Raw genomic sequence first — 24744 nt, 5'->3', positions numbered from 1 at the left:
CTAAAAGGCTGATTGATATACACAAAAGCCTCTACCATCAAATTTCTGGCTCAGGTAGGGCTTCACACACACACACACACACACACACACACACACACACACACACACACACACACACACACACACACACACACACACACACACACACACACACACACACACACACACACACACACACACACACACACAATTATCTGCAGCTGTTAAAGTGAAGCCGCAGTGATCGTTTGATTAAGATACATTAACAAAGACGTTTCAAGTACTCATGGTCAGATTTTGTGTACTGAGTCTTTCAAAAGCTTACTTGCTTTTTGACAGACCAAGGTGTACAAAGTTGCCTCTGTATTTTTTTTAATATAAAAAGTGTCTCTCCAATGAACAAAACTGTCATCTCTGGGGCTTTACAGCTGAAAATTACATGATCCACAGTCCAGCCCACACACAACTCACTACCCTTTTCCTTTCCTCCTAATCTCTGAATCCCTGAGGCAAAGGAGTGAGAGGTAGATCCAAAATGCAATGCTCTAGGAGAGAGAAAGAGAAAGGGCGGGGGAGGGGGGGAGATTGGAGGAAGGGGGGAAGGCTGGGGGGAGGAGGGAGGCTGGGGGGAGGGGGAGGTGAGCAGGACATGGCCTGAGGGGCGGAGATCTGAGGATCAGGGTTCGAAACCCGCCCGGGCAGCAAAGTCCGTGAGACTCTTATCTCCAATTAGCCAACAAAGAGCCGGAAGTGGCGCTGTGGCTCCAGCGGCAGAGCCTGGAGCTGAAGAAGGGAGGGGCAGCGCCCAGGCCCAGAGTTCAAGCCCCACGACCGGCACAAAACGAAACTCAAGATGTGTCTTCAGAGCTGCTGGGGCAACTCGTGACAGCCCCCCCCTACACACACACACACACACACACACACACACACACACACACACACACACACACACACACACACACACACACACACACACACACACACACACACACACACACACACACCGACTTACCAACGACTTCACAGACAAGAGCCAAAGGAGAGCAGCCAAAGCTGGCTGAGGGGTAAATCCGGTAAACGCCTGCAGGGGGCAGAGTACTTCCGGTGCTCAGTTCCCGCCTACCAGGAAAGGAAAGGGCGGGCCACAGGCCCCATAGTCCTTCCAAATTGACCAATCAGCTCCAACCGGTTTCTAGATTGCCATTTCCTTCGCCAGAAATGACCAGAAAGCCGTTGGGACGGTTGCAATGGGTGGAAGTCGCTGCGGCCTTCCTCCCCATGCTGCTGGCAAGGCGGCCGGCCTCCAGGCTGTGATCCATCACATCTTCACTCTTCCTGGTCACAAAAGCACAATCCCCAGCGGCTGAGCATGGTGGTAACTAACATGCTGTCTACCTAGACCCTTAAAATAGAAAGGTCGGGTCCCATGGTTTCCCTTATGTGCAATATCTAGTATATGTCTGAGTCAAGCAGAAAAGGTCAGATAATGTGAGGTCAGGAAAATGAACCCCAAGATATGTATTCAAATGTTGTTTTTTCTTTCATGCTATTGTTTCTAACATAATTATAAGATTATTTCTTTGTTGCTTTGTATGTCCCTCCCCCACAGTATAACCCCTGTTTTCACTGTATTTGATGTCGGTATAATTTGTGGAGGGGAAGGGGAAAAACAAAACGTTTAAATAAGGATACAGGTGGACCCATTGCAACAATGAGATGTACAAGTTGTCATGTCAAAAACGAACTTCACAACTTTGGTGGGGGGTGGGGAGAGGATGGGGGGGACGGGGGAGGGGGAGGCTGGGAAGGGATGGGAAGGGGAAACAAAGTAGGAGGCTACAATGCTTGATAAGAAATGTATTCATTATCTTGCCCATGTAATTGTAACCCCTCCGTACAGTATTTTCACAATAAAAAATAAATAAAAATTTAAAAAACTAGAAAGGTCGAATAACCAACTACACGGTGCGGTGCTGATGTTGGGCTTCCCGGTCCCCAAGACTGCGGTGCTGATGTTAGTTGTCGCCTGCAATCCCAGCTGCTCAGCCAGCTGAGAGCTGAGCATCCCTGTTGGAAGCCAGCCGGGGCAGGTATTTCCAATTACCCACCAGAAAAAGAGAAGAGGCCCTGAGGCTCCAAGTGGTAGAGTCCCAGCCGGGAACAAAGGAGCTCAGAGACCAGGCCCAGGCCCTGAGTTCCAGCCTCACAAACTAAACAACAAATAAATTTTTTAAAAAGGTCCATTTGAAATGGCTAAAATAGCCTAACAAGCTTGAACAACGTTTTAGTATACATTAAAGCAAATACTTCTTTTGAAAGTTACCTGTGGGCAATATAAACTTAAATAACCTGTTGATGCATTTTAATTAATATTACAGCCTTGTCTTTAATACTGAGTCCCTAATGGACAATAAAATACATTTTCAATATGATAATGCTTTTCTTTTTATTTGCTGTTGGTCTTTCTCAATTATGCACTGTGTGATAAAAAAATAACTTTTTACATTATCTATGGTCACTGTACATTTTAATTTGATGAAATAAATCCAGAGTGCTGGCCATAAAGAAAACATTTCTGTTTTTCATATTGAGTATATAATTTTTTCAGCCCTAATATTCTCATGTTGCTTTTGCCATTATTTAGAGATCATATCATCAGCAAAAATTTGTATATGACTAAGTTCAAAATACATACTTTTAATTATTTATAATCCTTTGGTGGGTTTTGATAAATTTAGATCCTACAAACTAGAAAGTCTTTTAAATTTTATATTTTAAGAGAATAAATTTACGCACAACATAATAGGAACTCATTAAACAGATGGTTTAGAGTTTGAGATTTCCAAAGCATAATTACAGAATTTCAAAAATAAATGTAATACATTATGTAGATTCAATTAAATCTTTTCATATTATCCCTTGAGCTCGTAGGAGTTATAAACAAACTAGTCATCCTGTGTCTCATGATTTGTTTACAAAAGCTAAACACATCAATATCTTCAAAAACTAAATTTTATTAGCACAAATTGAATTCTTAGATTAATATTTCCAAGTGATTTTTAATATAATGCAAAATGTTTCTAAGTCTTGTGTTTTAAAATGTGCAATACTCTTGTACACCATTTAGGTTTACTTCCACAGTATTTTTAAATATTTTTATTATCTTTAAATAGTTGCACAAAGAAGTTACCATTCAACCAAGCAGTTTAGGAATCCAGTGCATCTTGATCAATTTCACCCCTTTCAAGATTCTCACCTACTCCTCACAACCCACCCCTTCCCTCACCTTTCTTAACTTTTTAGGTTGTATATCATTTTCTATTTTTACTATTTAACAAAGCAGTTTATTCATACAATGCATCTTTATCTATGTCATCACTAACATCTTCACCCCACTTAACCCACCCCTTCACTTTTATTTCTCAATTCTGTGGTATATACAATGAATTCTTGGCTGTATTCTCCCATCTTCCCCCCTTCATTCTTCTACCCGTCTTCCCTTGGATCCATCATCTCCTATTGTAAGAACCCATTCCTGGTACTTATTTTGTTAGGCTTTGATTTTATATTCTTAAAGAATTATACTATTTGACCTCTCCATAGAGTCTATTATACATCAGTTAATTCATTTGTGACCATTTGCATACCACCCAGTATGTTTACTTATAGATTTATAGGCACATTCTAGCTACCATAAATGAGGTAAAGCATATAACCTGTTTCCCAGGGTCTGGCTTACTTCACTTTAAATGATTTTTTTCTAAGTCCATTTCCTTACAAATTGTACACTCTTTTCCTTTCTGATATGTGTATATGTAGCACATTTTCTTGAACCATTTGTCCATTAGGTGAGTGGCATCAGGGCATCCATATCTTGGCTATGGTAAATAATGCTGTGATGAACATGGCTGTACTAGTAGCTTGTTTGTTCTCTATTGGATAAATGCCCAGGAGTAGAATTGCTAGGTTAATAGAGTAGCTTATACTTAGTTTTTTTAATGTTTATTGTTTTTATAAAAGGAATATACAGAGGTTTTAAGAGTTACATAAATCAGGTAGAAAGTACTATGTTTACTTTTTGAGGACCCTCAACTCTGCTTTCCAGAGTGGTTGAACAAGCTTACATTCCCACCAACAGTGTAATAGAGTGTAATGCTTCATCCATGCAAGCGTTTGTAACTGTTAGTTTTACAATGTATTTCTATAAACAAATATTTATAAATTGTTCTTAATCAACAATGCTGGACTAGGCAAAAAGCAAGACCCTATCTTGGAAAGTACAAATGGGAAAAAGTGCTAGAGATGTGATTCAAGTAATAGAGAACCTGCCTAGCAAGCATGAAGCCCTGAGTCTAATCCTCTGTGCTACCAAATAAAAATAAAAATACAGACAAAAGATAGTAAGGCTAGTAAGGATATGCTAGGCATTCACAATGTGGATGAGAATGTAAAGTGACATAATCATTATGAACAAGAGTAGAAGTTCCTATGAAATTAAAAAAAATAGTTCTCTATGACGTAGTCATCCCTGTACTGTGTATGTTTGCAAAGGAAATTCAGTCAGCATGCTGAAGAGATTTTTTATTGTTAAAAATGCTGTACAGAGGGGTTACAGTTACATGAACAAGGTAATGAGTACATTTCCTATTGAGCATTGTTGTCTCCTCCTTTGCTTTCCCCCTACCCTCCTTTCCCTCCCACCTCCACAACTACCCCCTCTACTCCCGACCAAAGTTGTAAAGTTTGTTTTCAATATAGTGTCTTGTACACCTCATTGTTACAATGTGTCAACCTGTATCCTTGTTTAAGCATTTTGGTTTTTTTCCCTTCCCCTCCCTGAATTAGAGAAGTGTATATACAAGATGCAGGGCACTGACATCAAATACAGTGAAAATAGGGGTTATACCATGGGAAAGTAACATACAAAGCAGCAAAAAATCACATGGTCCATTATAGATATGTTAGAAACAATAGCAAGAAAGAAGAAAGATATTTGTGTCCCTGAAGACTTTAGATCCATGTTTCATCACAGTCCTATACACAGCCATGAAATGGAAACAACATATCATCATGTGTCCAGCAGTTGATGAATAGGTAAATAATATGTTTCCATAGGACAGTATTCATCCCTCAAAATAATGAATCATGTTTTTTGTAATAATGATAGAGACAAAACTGTATTTCAGTGAAATAAGTCAGACACAGAAAAATAAGCATATATGAATGAGGCCATACATGGCATTCATTCATACATGGCATATAAAACAGCTGATGTCAAAGCAATTGAGGGTGAAATGGTGGTTACCAGAAGCTGGCTAGGGTAAACAAAAAGAAATGAGAAGGAAAGACTGATGAATGTGTACTGTTATAGTTAGATACTAATAAAACAATCTGGAATGTTATTATACATTATACTGATTGTAAATAACCTGTATGTTTCAAAAACCTAAAAGACAGCATTCTGAATTTTCCCCATGAAGAAATGATCACTGTTTAAGGAAATCAATATAGTTTACCTGATTTGTGCATTATACAAAGGACACATGAATAATAATATCATATGGTGACCCATTAATACACACAATTTTAGCATTTTTATGTGTCAGTTATATGAAGAAAAGAACTAAGAAGGTCCTGAAGTGATTAACTACAGAAGTCAGGAATGAAATTCCAGCCAGATGCTGGTGGCTTATCCCTGTAATCCTAGCTACTCAGAAGGCTGAGATCTGAGAATCACTGTGCAAAACCAGGCAAGTCTGTAAGACTTGTATCTCCAATGAACCATCAGACATCTGGAAGTGGTGCCCGGATTCAAAGTAGTAGAACCCTTGCCATGAGCAAAAGAGCAAAGAGACTGCACCTAGGCCGTGAACTCAAGCTCCGTGACCTATGAGAGAGGGGGGAGGGAAGGAGAGAGATTTTCTAAGCCAGGGACTGGTGGCTCTTATAATCCTACTTCCTAAGAGATCAGGAAAATCACAGCTACAGGCTGCTCAAGCAGTAAAGTACATGCCTAGCAAGTGTGATGCTCATTCAAACCCAAGTACTGACAATTAAAAAGAATAGAGATTTAAAGAAGTTGGTTTAGAAGATGAGTTCATCAAAGTCCTAAAGGAAAAATGACATTGAAAATCTTTATGGTCTCTAGTTAGCAAAATACCCTCAGATCCATAAACTTTAATGGATAAATATAAATGTAACTACAGAAAAATGAAGGAAATATGATCTCAAAAGAACAAACATAATTAAAAGAAATCAGTAAGCTAAGGAAACAACTCTCAACAAATATGTAATAAAATTTATTTCTTGTAAGAATTCACTATAATTGAGTATGGTAAAAGTATTTTAGGAGAGAGAAAGGGTGGCAAATCTGGTCACTATATTCACTGTTCACAATATAAATTGAACTACATAACTTGAGGGTCTGAATGGGATTGATAAGGGGGAAAACAATGGAAAGAGTAACATTGTTCAAGATGCATCATATGCATAATTTGAATTGTTGAAGCCTACTTAAAATTAAAAATGTTTAAAATATACTTCAATTGAAAAATAGATTGAAGACATGAACAAAGAATGCACAGAAAATAAAATATCAAAACTAAACGTATCCTCAATCCTCTGGGTTTCCAAATTTAAAATGTAACCTAACCAAATTTAAAATGAACATTTACAAAATAACAGATGTTTTACTCTTGAAGAAAAGATTTTCAGAAGGCTTTATTGGACTGTGCAAATGGAATGAGAAGAGAAATAAAACAAATGGAAGTTAGCTGATTTTCTATTTAAAATATCTGATGACAATTATATAAAACTGACATGGTGTAGGTCAGTGTCTCTATGTGCATACACTAGAAAACTAAGAATTGGAAATTTGAAAAATTAGACTGAGGATACAAGTCTTATCTACCATGTAAAGTGAAATGCTTCTCTACCATGTGAATGGCCTTAGGTTTGATCCCAGCACCAAAAGAAAAAAATAGCAAAATTACCTCAATGAATAGTGAGTTGATCCAAAGGAACAAATATTTCATGGTATTACGATGCATTTCATAGTGTGTTAGAAGCAATTTTTTATTTAGAGAAAGTTATGTGAGATTTAAAAACAGCTGTTTTAGAAAGTGTTCATTTGTGTAACAGGTATACACTCACTACATGACGTTTAAGGAATTCCAATAAAGTAATATATTTTGAAATTAATTTTTGAAATCCTATACTGTGATTCTTTAGCCATTGGCTACACTGTAAATCTATAATTACATTGGACAGAAAGTAAAATATCTGGGGCTGGGAAGGCAGCTCAGTGGTAGAGCACTTGCCTTGCATGCCTGAGGCCCTGGGTTCAATTCCTCAGCATCACATAAGCAAAAAGAAAAAAGCCGGAAGTGGCGCTGTGGCTCAAGTGGTAGAGAGCTAGCCTTGAGCTGAAGAGCTGAGGGACAGCGCCCAAGCCCAGAGTTCAGGCCCCACAACCGGACCCAAAAAAAAAAAAAAAAAAAAAAAAAGAAAGTAAAATATCCAATGGAATTTAGGAGAATTTTTCACAAATAATGTCTCAGTCATGAAGACGTTAAAGTCTTCATTGATTATTCTAGCACTTTAAAAAAAACATTCAAATTATAGTACCTTCCTGCACACCTCTATAGCTGGACCATTTACATATTTTAGAAGACATTCTACTTCATACTTCCTGGAAAACTTGTTTGTTTTTAATGCAGTGGTTTGCAAGTTGTTTGACAGAACTAATATTCCCATTCATTTAAAACTTATTTTCATACTCTAGAATTTGTGAGATTAAACCTCAAAACTTAATGTCAAATTTTCTTAGTTCTTAAGTGCTTCTTAATAAGTTCAATGGCCAGTCCACTCTCAAGTTTGGAGTCAATCAGTCAATTAAAAGGACAGCTAAGGTAATGTGTAACATCAGCAAAGAAGACATAGAATCTCACTGCCACTATGTCAAAGCTCAGGGTCCCCTTGATTTAAGTTATGATACAATTAGGTAAAGTTCAGGAAGAAGCCTATCTGCTCTAGTAATTATTTTCACTAAAACCTGAACAATCTCTGCTTGAGAAGAAAACTGTGTCATAGTCCTCTCACAATCTTGCTTCCAACGTTAGAAATGTAAAGACATATGTCGTTGGTGAGTTTTATTGAAGGATAAATATTTCTTCTGTATCTGCTCATCTGAATTGGTATTTGATTATAAATACTTTTAATGTACAACAACACACCAAACAATAGATCAGCTCATTTAAAAAGTATATGCTCACTTTATACAAGAACTTTTATATAAAGCTCATGATAGGACTATTTAAAAAAAAAATGTCAATCCAAATGCTCAAAGGGTATAAAATTACAACTACTGAAAAACATCAGTATATGTGAGCATTAAAGATGGCCGCAATCTTTGACACACCTTCCCATTGAGATGACGTTTGTATATTCTTTCTTTAAATATGACTTGGCTTGGCTGGAGACATGGTTCAGGTAGTGGAGTACTTACCTACAAGGCCATGAGTTCAAATGCCAGTACCAATTAAAGGAAGAGGGACGAGGGAGGGAGGAAGAACCACAGAATTTTATTCAGCAATAAAGAAGGATAAAATTTTGTCATTTACAGAAAATTGGATAGATGTTGTTATTATCATGTTGAGTCTCAAAAAGCCAATCATACATGATAACAATAATAAGACATAGGCGTAAAATGAAGACTGTCCAGAGGGGGTCCATGGATGCAGGAGGTAGAAATGAGAATACAGGGGCTGAAGTTGATGAGAATCAGAGATCATTAGGTATATGTGTATGGTATATGTTTATACTTACATGGAAGAAGATAGCCTCATGAAACAAACCGAAGAGTGTTTGAAAAAGTAGAGAAAGAAGGTGAAGGAGGGTGCGGGAGAGACTGTACTAGTGAATGAATTTGTCCAAGGTATGCTGTGGTCATCTATGGAATTATCACAAGGAAGGTGCTTGTCCCATTAATGTATACTTCTTTAAAAAATTAAGCCAAAAATCAAGACATAATTATATGGGGCTGGGGGTGTGGCTAGCAAATGCAAGGCTCATTGTCCTAATCCTACAACTGCCAGACAAACAAAAGTCTGAATGATGTTTATCATGATTTTGATTAATGGAATGTAGATGTAATGTCATAAAATTTTAGGCTTCTCTTTCCACTTCTTACTCTGAGAGAAGTCACCGGGCCTTTGAGAAGTCTGAATTCTAGGACGATCATTCCATGAGAAAATTCAAGGAAACCACACAGAGAGATCTGCAATCACCACTGCTGAGCAGTCTGAAGCTCCAACATATATCAGGGCTGTGCATGAGGAAAAAATGCCTGTGGTCCATTTTTACTTCTATTTGATGGTAACTGCATAAGAAACACCAAGTATAAACCATCCAAATAAGCCCATGGAACAATGAAAAGAAAAAAGTGTTCCTCAAAACAATGCATTGTTGTTTTAACACACTAGTTCAAGGAACTTCATTAAGCAAAGATAACTAGCCAGAATAATACCAGTTAAATATGTCACTTGGCACCAGGTACATAGTTACATACAACAACTTAAACATAAAAAAATGTGTGTGTGTGCATGTGTGTGTGTGTGTGTGTGTGTGTGTGTGTGTGTATGTGTGTGTGTGTTAGGGTTTGAATTCAAGGGTGCTATGCTTTAGGCAAGCATGTTACCATGTAACCAATACTTCCATCCTCTTTTTTGCTTTACTTAGGCTATTTTCAGAAAGGGAATTAAGCTTTTTTGCCAGACTCCTTGATTATGATGTTCTTTACCTATGCTTCCTGCATAGCTGAGAGTGTAAACATGAACCACTGTGGGCAGCCTATTTGTGGAGATGGGAATGTTTGCCTGAATTGTCTAATCTATGACTCTTCTAATCTCTGGCTTCCAAATAATGAGAATAAAAATTATGAATCACTGGGCTGAGCCTTTAAAAACATTCTTGATGTGGGTGACTATCCTCATTTTTCACTTTCTTACAAAGAAATCAGTCCTGCTCAGTAATATATATATATATATATATATGTAATGTATGTTATATATACAGTAATATATGTAATGTAGTTATACATACACATATTTGTGTGTGTGCCACAAACTTCTATTCTCTTTATCTCTCCCTCCAGTATCCTATTTTACTCCCTTCCCATACCCTTGTGACTTTCCCTAAGACAGCCTAATTTGACATTTGTGATCTATTAGTATTACCATGTGACACAGCTATGCTATCCCACTATTCCTAGAGGTTAAATTCAAGTCACAGAGAGGTCAAATTCAAGTCGCAGAAATTAAAGTTAAATACTAAAGGTGACATTCTGAAGAGTCTTTTTACAATGAAAAAGGTTTGATGGGTGCAAACTTTCTGTGGTACCTGATGTTTCATTTCCTACTACTCCCACATAACATTAAAAACTGACCTGGAACTTCTTTCTGGGCCCTCCTCATTACTGTTTCTGGTTGGTTGGGTTTTCATTCTCTTACCTCTAGATAGTATTTCTGTGTTCCTATTTTCCATAACGAAGTGACTATCACATGGGTTAGCCCGCCATGAACTCCAGACTAGTACATTCCAGCTAAAATAAGGCTTTCATGCAACTATAATGTATCTAACCCTTGGAATCAACGCCAACATACCATGACTTACCAAAACATTCATTTCAAAATGGTTTTTACTGTCCAGGTATGTGTACTTCTTGTGTCAGGCAGGATTATTGTTAAAGAGTCAAAACTTGTTGGAGCATCTAAATGATTTAAAAAAGATGTTAAGAGAAGAGAAAGGGGCTTTTATTTTGATTATAGAGGTATGGAGCTTATTCTTTCATTTTCTATTTATATTATTTTACAAAGTGGCAGGTCAGAAAAACAAAGTCAATGATTATATAGTCATCTTGCTTCTCAAAAATATACAATCTGGCAATAGTTTAAAAATATGTACATCACAGTCTCTGTTTAGTGGATATCAATAAAAAGTTTAGTCATAGCATAGTCTTAAATAAGAACGATATGAGTAATCTGACTCATTTACTTATTTTAAATGAATAAACCTATCATGTTATAAAATGCTTAAATAAAATGAAAGATAATGTCATGCTATAGTTCAGTTCTGTCATTCATCATAAATTTCATTAATAAGGTATGCTGAGACATTGGTAAATATTTCACTTTTTAACAGTTTTTACAAATAAAATCATTTATTTACAGAACCTGAGAAGTGAATGAACAGTTTGTGATTTTGTCTTGCTGAAGTCACTTGTCCTCTTTAGCAACCAGCTGATCCTAAAATTTAAATTTCCCAGTACAAATTGGCAAGCACTGTCTTCAATGCTGTTATCAGAACTATGGTTATATTGCTATTATTGTTGTTAAATTTACAAGATAAAGTTGACCGCTTTGTGATCCAGGAATATGTTTACTCACCCTTTATGCAAATACAGTCACTTGATAACTATAAAAAAAATTATGGTAGCAAATAAACACAATTTCCCAAGAAAGTTTCCCCAAAGAGTTGTGGGGGACATGGGGAATGCCAAGAATTAATTCTACTAAGTAGATTTCCAGATATCCTTTGACAATGGTGTTGCTAGTGTTGAAGCTAGAAGCCACCAGCAATACCAAAGAAGGAAAGGCAATCTAGCAAAGAATTGAATTAGGCAAGTCACCAAAGTGTGGTGTTATGGCATAGGCTCCAGAATTTCATTTAGGCCTGGGTGACTAGATAATATCCACTCAGCCGGGCACCACTGGCTCACGCCTGCAATCCTAGCTACTCAGGAGGCTGAGATCTGAGGATCACAGTTCAAAGCCAGCCCAGGCAGGAAAGTCTGTGAAGCTCTTATCTCCAATAAACCACTCAGAAAACTGGAAGTGGTGCTGTGGATCAAGCGGTAGAGCTCTCGCCTTGAGCTGAGCATATATATATATGCACTGTGTGACCGAAGGTTAAGTTTTGGATGATGTGGATGATGTGGTAACTCATATTTTATCTCATCATTTGGTGGAGAACCAACAGAAGCTCAAATGTGAGAAGTGAGCAAGAGTATGCTTCAGAAATATCTGACATCATCATGTAGAATGGGTGTGTCTATAGAGAGGCGATCAAACAGTTTGTAATAAGGTCAACATGAGCAGAAATGTAAGAAGTAATTGTGTAATGGAAAATAGATTACATATAACTCAACTTTTATGACAAATGCCAGCCTTTTAGATCTGCTCTTTGAAGGAGGTATTTGAATAATTCTGTTAGCATGGTCTCCAAAGGGCATTTTGAATTCTCTGTATGGTTTATTCTTAGAGTGGCCAGAAGGTATAATTCTATTCACAATTCAATCTTTTCCAAAATAACGAGCAATAGCTTTTGCCCTCCTATTTGCTTTTTGGGGCTGAAAGAGAATTAGGCATAGTCTTATGAGCCAAGAATATATTGTTCTAATTTATAGAGGAAAATTACATTTTATACAAGACGGTGGTCCAAAACTAATGCACTTGAAAACACACAAAAACAGAAAATGCATCCATCCTTTTCCATCTTGTAAGAAGGAAAGAAGTTGATTGTTGTTCTCTTTGTGGCATTGCTAGAAATACCACAAATTTTGAAGTAGGCAAAACACAGGAAAATGAAAGTGCTATCATAGTATTGGTGTACCTGCCCTTTGAGATCTATCCTTCTCTTAGGAGTACACATGTATCCATCTGTTTGGTTTTCGACTGATAAATTCACATTGGACATTTTGACATTGACATTATTGCACAAACAGACATCTGAGCCTTACTTAATAAAAGATGCCATTGATTAATATTCATCTTAAGGCAAGGATACAGATGCATGAACATGTTTGTCTAGAAGGATTAGTTAAGTGCTACTCTGGAGAGTTTACAAATAGGAATGAAATCCAAACCAAATATTAAATGGAGAAGATTATTTTACATTCTCCAAAATTAAACAGATAGCATTTAAGAATTCACGTGATGCATGTGTAATTAACATCAGCAAAACAGGCTAGAAAGTAATAGCAAGAATTTCAGATAATTTCTCCCATGAAAGGTATTGATTTTCAGCACAAAAGATAAAAATACAGAGTAGGTACTGCTGTAAAGAAGTTTATCATGCCATACCAGAGTTTATACTGATCATTAAAACCAACAATGAGTGTGAATCCCCAAGTACTCAGAAAGAAAATAGTCTTCTAAGGAAGACATCTTTATGATTGAATTTGTGGGTAATTTTAGAGTTTAAATTTGACCTTTCACCTTCTATAGTAGTTGTACTTTTCTATCATTTGAAAATGGGAGGCCAAGGAGATTTTATTACCAGGATCTTATAATCAACGCAATCTTGCCCTTCCCCTCAGCCAAAACACTTTGAATTGCACTTCATATTATGGTAGATGATGCAGTACTATACAATAAAAGGGATGCGCCTTTTCAGTATTAAAGTTTTAATAAAATGTCTTCTATTAGAGTAGGGGGTCATATCTAACTATTGAAATAAAATAAATATGAATGTCATACAACCACTGAACAAAAAAGAATACTGTTTAGCTATATGTTTTCTTAGTGTCATTCATAGAGGAATTCGTGTGCATGTGTGTGTGCGTGTGCGTGTTGTAGACAATCTGCAATCAACATTTCCACTCAAGAATGCTCTCTTTTTAAGAAGTTTAATAAAAAGCCTGAATATTTTCCCTCAGAAAACAATTATTTCTGAAGATTGCATCCAGAACATTATTTTATACATTGTAAGATATGAATCAAAAAAAGGAAAACTTAACATTAAAGACAGTCACAAAATAATTACATCTCATCAAAATAATTACATCTAATATTTCAAACTAAATATTTAAAAACAAAGCTCATCTATTTTCATTCCACATTAATGTCACTCAATTTCTTAAAAATGTACTCCCATCTTCCAAGTCAGGATCAAAGCAGAGATGACTAGTGACACTTTATTAAATTTTGACCCTTTTCTTTGTGTGGAATCCATCAAAAATACACATACCCATACTTAATATCCATTATTAAATCAAAACCAGAAAGTGAAAGGTTCTTTTAATGTCACATCAAACATGATGGATCCCATAAATTATTTTGTCCTCTATACCAGCTATCAAGACTCTTCCCCAAACATGGAAACTTTCTAAAACTTCAATCTAGATGGTATTGGCCATACGGGCAATTAAGAGTTCAGTGAAAACCAGGAAAATTCATCACAGCATTCGAACTTCGAAAGTGAAATACCACGCTAGAGACAATACATGATTAATTTATTAGAATCAAATTTGTGCAATGTAAATAACTGTTATCAAGCCAGAAAAATCCAAAGATATACATATATGTTTATTGTTTCAAATTAAATAGAAAAATTGCATTCAAAGGATAGAATGTATTATTTATTAACAACCCCAAAGTTCCATTGCAATATATATTTTAAAATATAAATGTCTGTGATCAAAATTGAATTCTTACTATTTTAAAAACTAACCTTCCATGAGGGCTGAATTTATTCCACAATAATATGCTTGGGGATAAATTTTGATTTTAGCAACAGAAGTTTATTACCATGAGTGAAAACTAAGCTTAGCTTTATCAGGAAGGAAAATTTGCTCTTTAGGAGACATTTACAAATAATTCACTTCCTGTGAATTATTTTAAAATACAAACTCAACATTTGAAAATATCCCTTTTTAGGACAAAATCATTATGAATGAATATGTGCTATTCTTCCCATCTATACCATAGTAATGCTTCTACACAGAATAAAATAACTATTTTCAGGGAATTGATGTGACTACTGAAAATTCAATTGTGTACTTTTCAGGAAGATGTTATTCTCTGTGCAATAAAAACATCAGAATCATGTAATAAAGTTTGATCTTGCATAAATAGTTTACTTTTCATTTGCCATTTTTATTGAGAAAGAATCTTGAAGGATCACAAATTTCATCTTAATAATGTAATAACATAGGCATTATTGTTTTACATCCATTCTGAAGAATATTTTAAATTCTTCAAGTAAATAAACAACTTAAAAGTACTTGGGAAGAGGAAAAAGACAATAAAGTTTATTTATATTCCTTAAGTTTTTCCATACCATACCAACTGAGCAAAAGTCAGAAAGAAATCCAAGTTCTTCTTGAATACTTAACATTTACAGCATCAAAATAATTACTAGAACAATTCCTTCATTAAGGATAAAGGAGTTGAAATTTAACTACTATTTCATAGTCTGGTCTTTCAATGTCATATTGCAAAAATAAGGCTTTACATGAAAACTGAGTTTTAAACAATTTTATCATTGAAAGCACATAAAATCATAACTTTATCCTTTCAACCAACAATATTTGTCTGTCAAAAAGATGAAAGGTCTGGCTTATTGTTTACTTGTGCTAGGAGTCAATGTACATAATTAATTAAAAGACAATACCACATGCAGCAATATCTGGAAAGATGTAATACAAATTACAGTTCACAAACAAGAGACTGAAAGAGAATATGTGGGTCAAAGGTTTTCTGCATAAGAAACATTTACTGTTATTAATTTCTTTCCTTCCCCTTAAAGAGATATGTTTTCTCTCAATATCATGTAATTTTTGTGGATACTCAGAAGAAAGTCTAATGTGGGGATATTAATGTCTTTTAAAATAGTATGATGTAGTCAATAAAATTCTTAGATTTTGTAATGAAGAACTACAAAACTTTTGGTTCCATATTTTAACCAAACTCTTAATTAATATTGTAGTAAAAAATAGAAATGAGAAATATTGAGACCATAAAAAAGAAACCATAAGCAAAATGTTGTCATTAAATATTGTCACTAAAGAAAGATTGCAGATCTACAATAAAAGCTTCATTTTTGGCAGTAGTGGGAATTGAACTCACATCCCCATGCTTAGCCAAGTGCTCTACCATTTGAACTCTGCCCCGCCCCCCCAGCCAAAACACTTTTGAATTGCACTTCATATTATGATATTTATATATGACCTTATATACAGCACAGAGTTTTTGTACATACTAAAGGAAGAATTAAAACCATGTCTGTAATTAAATTCACAAGTCATTGATGACAAACTAAAAGAAGTAGCTTTCCTACAATGAGACATTCACAATAATTGGAGAAAGGAAATTGACTGCACTAATTTCATGAAGTATTAAGATCTTATATGGTCTTACAAGGATGCTTTGCTTGAAACTGGCAGTACTCAGAGCATACACGTGCAGAAGGAAAACAAATTCCATTTCCACAAGATTCCAATTCTATAGGCCCAAATAGAAGATATAAGATTAAGAAGAAAATGCCAAAAGCAGACATTTCATAAAGCAACCTGCCTAACTAGAATTCTAGCTTAAAGTGGGAGCAACAGCAAGAACGCATATAGAAACAACATAGGGAAAGTAGAACTGTGAGAAGATTACAGCGTGAACATCATTGGCCACCTGACTGTCAAAATGTAAGAAATATGGTTCCTGGGCAGAAGATAAAACACATTTGGAGAGGTGGGCTTAAAATCTAAAATTTAAATAGCTGCTGTGGGTTGATTTGACTCATTCTCCTACCACCTCCCACACTACAGTTCAGCAAATAGTTGATTCTGTTCAATAATTAATAGAAAGAGCCGAGTTCAGATAACAAAAGAGGGATAAAGACATAATGATGCTGATGAATAGAAACACTTTTTTCCAGAAAAGAGGGAAGGCTGATATAAATAGTTCTGCCTAATCACAAAAAATTAGAGATATGACTTCATTAATAAAGTTAGATACTCAAAGAAGATAAATAATGTTGGAGAAAAAAAGGTTAAAAAATAAAATGGCAGAGAACAGAATACAATGAAAAATGTAGAAGCATGAAAAAGTTGAATATTTGAAGTTACAAAACAATCCCCAGAATTGAAAATTCATTTGAATATCGTTGGTAATAGTTTAAAAATAGCAAAGGAGCAAAAAATGATTGTACATTATTATAGTAATAGAAAGTGATTTACCACTGAGTATTCCTAAATAAAATTATTTAGACATACAAAAAAAGGAAATTTCCTGAAATGAAGATTGGAATCTAGAATATAAAGAAAGAGTCACTAAAATTTTTTGCTTTGAAAAAAACCTATATAAATACAAATAATTTCTTCAGTTTTATTCTGCTCTTTAGCTGAAATAAAATTAAGTTCAGAAATCAAGTGTGCTAGTGTCTGCCTGTAACCCCAGCACTCAGGAAGGTGAGGTAGGACAATCACAATTTCAAAGCTATCCAGGGCTACATAGCAAAACCAATATCAAACCACAAAAATATTTATATTATTTAGTATCAGTATATATGGAATGTTTTTCCTCACATTTATAAAACTGTATCTCTTAATTAACTTATTTTTCTATACAAAGTTATCTATATCATAGGAATCCTTGGTATGACATTCTTTTAAAATTCTGCAATGCTTGTCTTTGTTTTTAACAATCATTTTCTCCAAATGATAAAACCATTGAATTAAAAAGAGGAAAGAGGAGGCAGAGGAAAGGAAGAAGAGGAAGAAAGAAGAAAAAAATGGGAGGAGGAGGAGGAGGAGGAGGGGGAGGTGGGGGAGGAGGAGGAGGGGGGGGAGGAAGAAAACAAAAAGTCAAAATTAGAAAAGGACAAGAAGTGATTTCAATTTTCTACCATCTCTAGATTCTTGTTCCTCCAATCAGGTGATTTCTTTAAAACAGAAGCACAGAATGTTTTATTTTAATTATCCTGCATTATCTACAAATTGCCACTATTCTGAATCAAATCTCATCTTCTTAGAAATGTATACAAATTTCTCCCTTATGTAACCCCAACAGGTGGTTTTAATCAACCTCTCCTGAGTCCTCCCTTCCCTGTTTGTATTAAGAGGTTCCATTGACACTTCAAATACCTACATGTTCTCATCTTTCAGATAGTGAGAAAAAGAAATGAGTTATTGTTCACTTGTTTGTGGAAGTAGTGTAAGGTGGCTAGAACTCTGAATTCTTCCATAAGTTTGAGTTCAGTATCTCTGTGAATCCTTGGAGGAGACCATTTTCTGTTCCTTATCACCAATATTCATAAAGTTACATATCTTTTTCTTTTCTACCCTCTGTAACAATTCTTTCCCAAGAAATACTAGAAACTGGGGCTGGGAAGATGGCTCAGTGGTAGAGAGCTTGCCTTGTATGCCTGGGGCCCTGGGTTCGATTCCTCAGCACCACATAAGCAAAAAAAGAAAAAAGCCAGAAGTGGTGCTGTGGCTCAATTGGTAGAGCACTAGCCTTGAGCTGAAGAGCTGAGGGACAGCGCCCAGGTCCAGAGTTCAGGCCCCATGACCGGACCCTCTCCCCCCCAAAAAAGAAATACTAGAAACTGAGCCAAAAGTAAACATTATTGACCCTGATTTTCTGTTTATTTATGATTTGCATAATTTGTTAGCATGGGTTTTTTAGTTAATTTTGAATTTTAAAAATGCTGATTTAAAATACTTTTTTATGATAGCACCCTAACTTTGGCTGTGTTCTGTACTGCTGATGTGCTTATTCCACTCCATACTTGTTTGTCTATGTAACAGTTTTCACAGCCATGACCTCCTCTGAGGGAAGGAGCTACTTTTGTTTGTGTATCTAAATGTTCACCCAGGAACCCAACCCTGGGAAGGAAAAAGCTCACTGAGCAAACGTGAATAAGAACTAGAAAGAGAACTACCCCACTAAAAGGGAACAAACAGTTTTTTTTAATATTAAAAGAGTAAAATTTTCTCGAAGATACACTTGATGTAATTGAAGAGGGTTTTTTGTTGTTTGTTTCTTATACTAATGTTACTTAGAGGTAGGACACAGGTTAAAGTTATTAAGTAAAATAGATTTATACCATGATCTATCTGTAGTTTATACTACAGAGCATATGATTCAATTTTTATGAGAATTGGAGAGTATTAAAACTAAACAAAAATCTTAGGTATTATTTAATCCATTTCTTCCTTCTTATCAGTATTAGAGAGACTAAGTGAATGACCTAAAACCACAATATGATTACTATATAAAAACAAGTGACCCATCTCTCCAGTGACTTACAACTTCAGATTCACAACTGTAACAGAGGTGATGAAATGACAAATAGGATCTGGAGAATAGAGGGCTATTTTTTTCTCTTACTAGTAAGGCAGAGTCAATCAGTTTATAGATTTTAAAAAGCTGTGACCATTTTTATGTGTCAATTGGTAAGTGATTGAAAAATTACCTTTCAAAAACTAATTTTATCTATGTCACTAATTTTTCTATGACTCATTTCATGTATACATCGATGCTACTTTCTACCTACTTGAATTCAATATTTGTGAGACTCAGCTTAAAATGTATGCCACTCACAGGACTATGTATGTACAGAAAAGGAAGTGATTGTAAACTGTGTATTAATCATTTAACTGTGTATTAATCATTAATACCTAGTCATGACTGGAGAAAATTAGAAGTGATTATACAGTATTTAGTGGTGACTTGGAATTGAAAATTAGATAAACATATTGTACTAGTACTAAGTAAAAATAATTCTGATAGAAACATATAAAGTATCATTCTCAGTCAGAATCATTATTCTTTCTTCAAAGATATTTGCGATTCTCCAGTTTTTTTCTGGAGATTTTCTTAATGTTGAGAAGTGACTAAATTTTCATCCCACTGTTTAGCTTAATGTATCTTTGAGCTATTGGGTAAGACAGAAAATGATGACTAAAATAAAATTTATTTAATTAATTTGATGGAATTCAGTCAGAAAAAAAACAAAGCATTCATGATACTATTAATATTGTGTGCAAATGAAATAGTCATTCCTACTGACTAGACTTTCTACTAAATGTATTCTTCAAATAAACAATTGAGAACCCTTGAGTAATTCTGTCCTTCCAGTGTAGGTGAACACCTTATTCTAAATCTTCATGTGCAAAGTATATGCTATGCTGGACATGGTGGCTTCTGTAATCCCAGCACTAGGGTGACTGAGGCCGGAGGATCACAAGTTCAAATACTCTCTAAGCCACAGAGCAGGTTAGAGGTTGGTTTGGGCTATATAGCAAAACTCTGCCTCAAAATGAACAAACCACACAATAAAAACAATAAAAAGCCATGAGTTCATTTGGATTGCTGATCTACAATTTAAAATTGGTTACTTTTATAAGCTATTAAAACATATAAACTTTTTTTAAATATCCTATTTTTAAAGATATCTTTTAAAAGATATTTTTAAAAGAATGGCAATAGAATATTTCAAGACAGACCATTGATAAAGCAAAGACAAAGTGTTCTTCTCCAGAGAGATAACCAAAGAAATAGTTATTTCATTGGTAATAATAAGTGATCTTAGCTTCCATCTATAATTCTACATGTTTCTTCAAGTCTAGAAACAGAAACATTCATAAAATAATTTATGAGATGCATACTATACATTTTGTAACTTTACACTGTTCAAAACACATCAATTTTATTGGGCCTGAATAATTTAGACTAGATAATTTCTATAGCATCTTCCGGTATTAAAATATGTTGATTCTATTAAGTATCTCCAGGCATAAGCAAAAGGAATTTTCTAATGTGACTCATAATTAATATTTGACACTCATGTAGGTATCATATATTTAGGTATCATATATCACCATTACAAGGCAATATAACAACAGAGAAGTCAGTGACAATTAATTAAAATAATTTCTTTTTCAGAAAACAGGATTGATTCTGGGAGGTGCCCATTTCTGTCAAAGGTTCTCATAAAACATTCAAAACATGATTTACAAACACCCAGAACAGGTAGAAATATAGAATAAAACAACAACAAAGGGCCTGAATTGAGCTGCATATGCATAAGAAAGCTGAAAGATATCCAATTTAGTTGTTAAGCCTATGTAATGAAAAGGAAAATCAGTACAGGAGAATCTTGATAAATCGAATAACAGTCTGCCAATCCCAAACTATGCCTCTGATATTTTTCTTCCCCCTCTTTCCTTTGTTACTTCTTTAATGGTAAATACTTACCTTATAAAATCTCACAAAACACCAAGGAAACAAATATAAAAAAACCTTCCCAGAAGTACAGACGGATGGACACAATAACTTTCAAGAAAGTTAGTTTTTGAACAGCTAGCATTTTTCTATATTGAGAGAAGCATCTAAGAACCTGGTGTTGAGCTCTTATCTCTAATGATTCTGCGAATCTGATTAAATTCTATGACCTGTGATCTGTATCAGATTCGAGACAGGCAATCCATTCGATTTTTATTTTCAGGTAGATGGTGCTTTTTACTTACAGAACAATCCATACCGCATTTCCATCATGTTTAGAAAACCAATTGCAAAAATTACACTAACATTTACTTATCCCCAAGTGGCTATGTGAACAAATGTACTTGTTATCCTCTATCAATATAGAAGAAACAGCTATTTTGGATATGTTGTCAAACTCTAACTAGATTTTTCTCTCATTAAAGAATGCAATCTCCTCCGCTAGATTGTGGTTCTTGAGCATGCATTGACTCCTACCCTACTGCAGTCATATTGTAGGCGAAGGTCAAAGTGTTTCTGTTGGTCTAGCACAGTGCCTGGAGTGTAGTAAGCTCCTGGCTCTAACTATCAAGGAAATGTATACAGTACATAACTGAGCTACTAGGAAAAAAGAATCCAACTATGAGTTAAACTTTGGCTCCAAGCAAAATTTCAAGTCACTGGTTCATATTTCCGCTAATGTTCGTGTTTGGCTAATGTGAAAGGGAATGCGTTTTCCCTTGTCTGTGTGTTTGTTTTTGATGCAGCAGAGGTTTCAGTCTATAGATTAGTATTGTATTTGCTCTGTTTTCATTCACTGATGTTTTTCTTAACAGGTAAGGTCCTTTGTTTACAGGCACTCAGTGGATCTCCAAAGGTCTCTGCATATGATTTCCAGGAAATAATTCTGGTTAAGGGCAGTGCCACAGGGAAATTTGGGGTGCTGGTTGATATTCATAGGGTATCTTTAAAAAATTGTCAGTCTGTTTTCAAATTTCGATGCATAAAATATGCACCACAGATCTCTCGTCCTATTTCTCAAATTTCAAATGTCCAAGCTGGTCTGTATTCCATCTCATTTGAATGCTGAATATATCCTTTTAAAACAGTTGTTTTACCAACATCAAATACAAATGATTCCCTTCCTCTTCACTACAGACTTATTAGTTAACTCTCCCAGAATGTGGCTTGTGTTTTTAAATGAAAAAAAAAATAGGACATAGAATTTTTACTTTAGCAAAGAATACTTATCTTTAAAAACATTTAAAAAGAGTCTGTATTGTCATCATCTTTTAGGAAACTGCTATCACAACAAAATTACATTAGACTCTCTGACTTCTCCATAGTGTCTTTAGATAAATAAACCACCCAATAGACCATGTTAAATGCCCCAAATGTGACTGGAAAGAGAATACGAGCGTATTTGTCTATTTTACTTGTTCCAGATCCAGCCGGTGGTGGGGCAGAGGGAGGGCTAGTGGCTGACACCTTTCCAGAAGCCCCTACAGTATTGACTGTAGTCTTAATCCGCTCCAGTCTTGATCCAAACCCAGGTCGAGCAGACGCAGATCCTACTGAAGCTTGTGGAGTGGCACACCCAGTTCGGCTCGGAGTAGAAGAGGCAGCAGATGGAAGGGCTCTGGCAGCAGATATCGTCTCAGCTGCATTTGCCCGGCTGAAGGGGTTTGGACTGGAAGCTAAGTATGATTTAGGTGTGGATTCGGATGACTCTAGAACAACTGTGGCAGTCTTACTGGAATGGTTTCCGACCTCAGTCCTGTGGCTGGCAGCAGATTCCGAGTGCACCAGTGCATTGGTTCTTTTCCTCATGTTCAAATTGGCATCTGTGTTCTGAAAGGTATATTCAAAATTATACTGGTGCAGTAATTGTATGGACACTTACTCACAATTTTAAAGGTACAAAATACTTTTGATTAGTCATGTCCATAATAGGAACCTTTATTTATATGCTTCTGGCCATTCAGCCAGAGGGTTACATTAAACTTTAAAAAATCTAACATACTTGAAAAGTATGAATCAAATTTTTCCTACTTTGAAATATGATCCATTCTAATAAATAAGTAAGGTTGAAATATCTAAGGAAATTTCTTTTTTTGCACTATGGTTATATTTGATTTAATTTTAGAAGTTCATGACTCTGGGAATACAAGTACTTTGTTCAGTTATATGATTAATAATATTTTGTGATTTGTCATATATGTTTCAAAACTATGTATATTTAATTTATAAACAAGAACATCTGACATTGTATAAAATAATCAAGATGCATTATATTCATAAGTTGCTTTGTTAAATGACAATTCCTTTTTGTATATCTAAAGATAATAATATAATAATAATAAAAGAAAAAAGAATTGCATACTTAAAAGAAAAAAGAATTGTATAACTTATAACACAATTATTCCTCAATCCTTTGAATAAAATAATGACTCTCACTAACCATATGTACAAGACAGTCCATAAAAATGCACTACAAACTTAACTTCTAAATTCTGGAAATTTGTTTTGATAAAAGATTGTTAGGCAACCATATACATTATTAAAATAATCCAAAAATATTAACATTTAGTTTTATGTCATGATAATGAAACTACAAATAACTATTAATTTAAAACAAAAGGTTATATTACACATATAAGCATCAACATCAAACAAATTGTAATTCAAATTATTAATAAGGAGAAAGTAAATAAAAATATAACTCAGTTTTCTCCACCAAATTTTGTTTGCAGCTCAAGACTGTATTTTGCTAAATTTGCATTGTAAATACTTAAAATTGATTCCAATTAAAATTGATAAATATAATAACTAAATTTCATTATATATTGTCTATAGTATGAAGGAAAACAAATTGCTCAGATGATCCTTAAAATAATCATGTCTGACTTCCAAAAATACTGGAAGTTTTTGCAATAATTTGTCCTCCCTAACTACTAAGGTTATATAGTATCTTATCTCCCTACCAGCTTCTGAAACAAATAGTAGATGAAGAGCTGGAGAAGTAGAGGGGAGAGAGAGGAAGAAGAAAATTTCATAAATGTATTACTGGAAGAAATCAGCTTCAGAAGAAAATCCACTGATAATATGTGAAGTAGGTGAATGACATACAATTAATTGAGAACTCATTTTGGTGTGAAAGGTATTTTCTGCAAATATCTCTATTCATCCAGAATTTAAAAATGTTTTTAAGTATTACAGTCATCAAACATTTTAAGTGTTCAATCCATATCTCTCATATGTGAGAGTTATGACTTCCAGGTTGATGAGAAGAGAAACAAAAACAACTTGGCAAAATACAGAGCCAAGACAGACACTCTTTAGGTCAGTTTGGAGTATTCTAAGCAGGCTACAGTCAGACTAATGAGAAATTGTAACCTAATTTTAGTGGAGACAATTGCAACCAAACTTAAAAGTATTATCAATTACCCAACACTTTTTTTTCTACAAAGTACATTGACAATAACATCAAATTAATCCTAATATTTTAAATTTCTGTTTATGAAAACAATAACCAATTATAATTAATTCTAAAAGAAAACTGGACAAGATATGAAAAACAATTCTTTTTAAGACACTGTGCATTAAATATAGGATCTTAATGACCAAGAGAGAAGAAACAAACTTGAGTTTCCATGCTTTCGGACGGGCAAGAGGAATTCAGGAAAATGCTGGAGACTCCCTGGGTATAGGAGATAGAACTGAGAGT

The 24744-nt window shown here is 34.9% G+C and overlaps 1 protein-coding gene and 1 long non-coding RNA gene across 2 annotated transcripts in view; both read right to left on the bottom strand.

Annotated features, from left to right (window-relative positions):
• LOC138820598 (uncharacterized) overlaps window positions 1-1190 on the bottom strand; it is a 103847-nt gene extending 102657 nt beyond the window's left edge. Inside the window, exon 1 of the long non-coding RNA XR_011369933.1 lies at window positions 992-1190. This is a non-coding gene — a long non-coding RNA (uncharacterized lncRNA). The remainder of the gene's footprint in view (window positions 1-991) is intronic.
• A 12535-nt stretch (window positions 1191-13725) lies between these two features.
• Gabra4 (gamma-aminobutyric acid type A receptor subunit alpha4) overlaps window positions 13726-24744 on the bottom strand; it is a 69257-nt gene continuing 58238 nt past the window's right edge. Inside the window, exon 9 of the mRNA XM_070013120.1 lies at window positions 13726-22868. Within this exon, the coding sequence (XP_069869221.1) occupies window positions 22335-22868 (534 nt within the window). The 3' untranslated portion in view covers window positions 13726-22334. The remainder of the gene's footprint in view (window positions 22869-24744) is intronic.

Source organism: Dipodomys merriami, unplaced genomic scaffold (genome assembly GCF_024711535.1).
Source record: "Dipodomys merriami isolate MVZ:Mamm:240054 unplaced genomic scaffold, mDipMer1.0.p SCAF_9, whole genome shotgun sequence".
Lineage (NCBI taxonomy): Eukaryota > Metazoa > Chordata > Mammalia > Rodentia > Heteromyidae > Dipodomys > Dipodomys merriami.
This window is presented reverse-complemented; position numbering and strand designations above follow the sequence as displayed.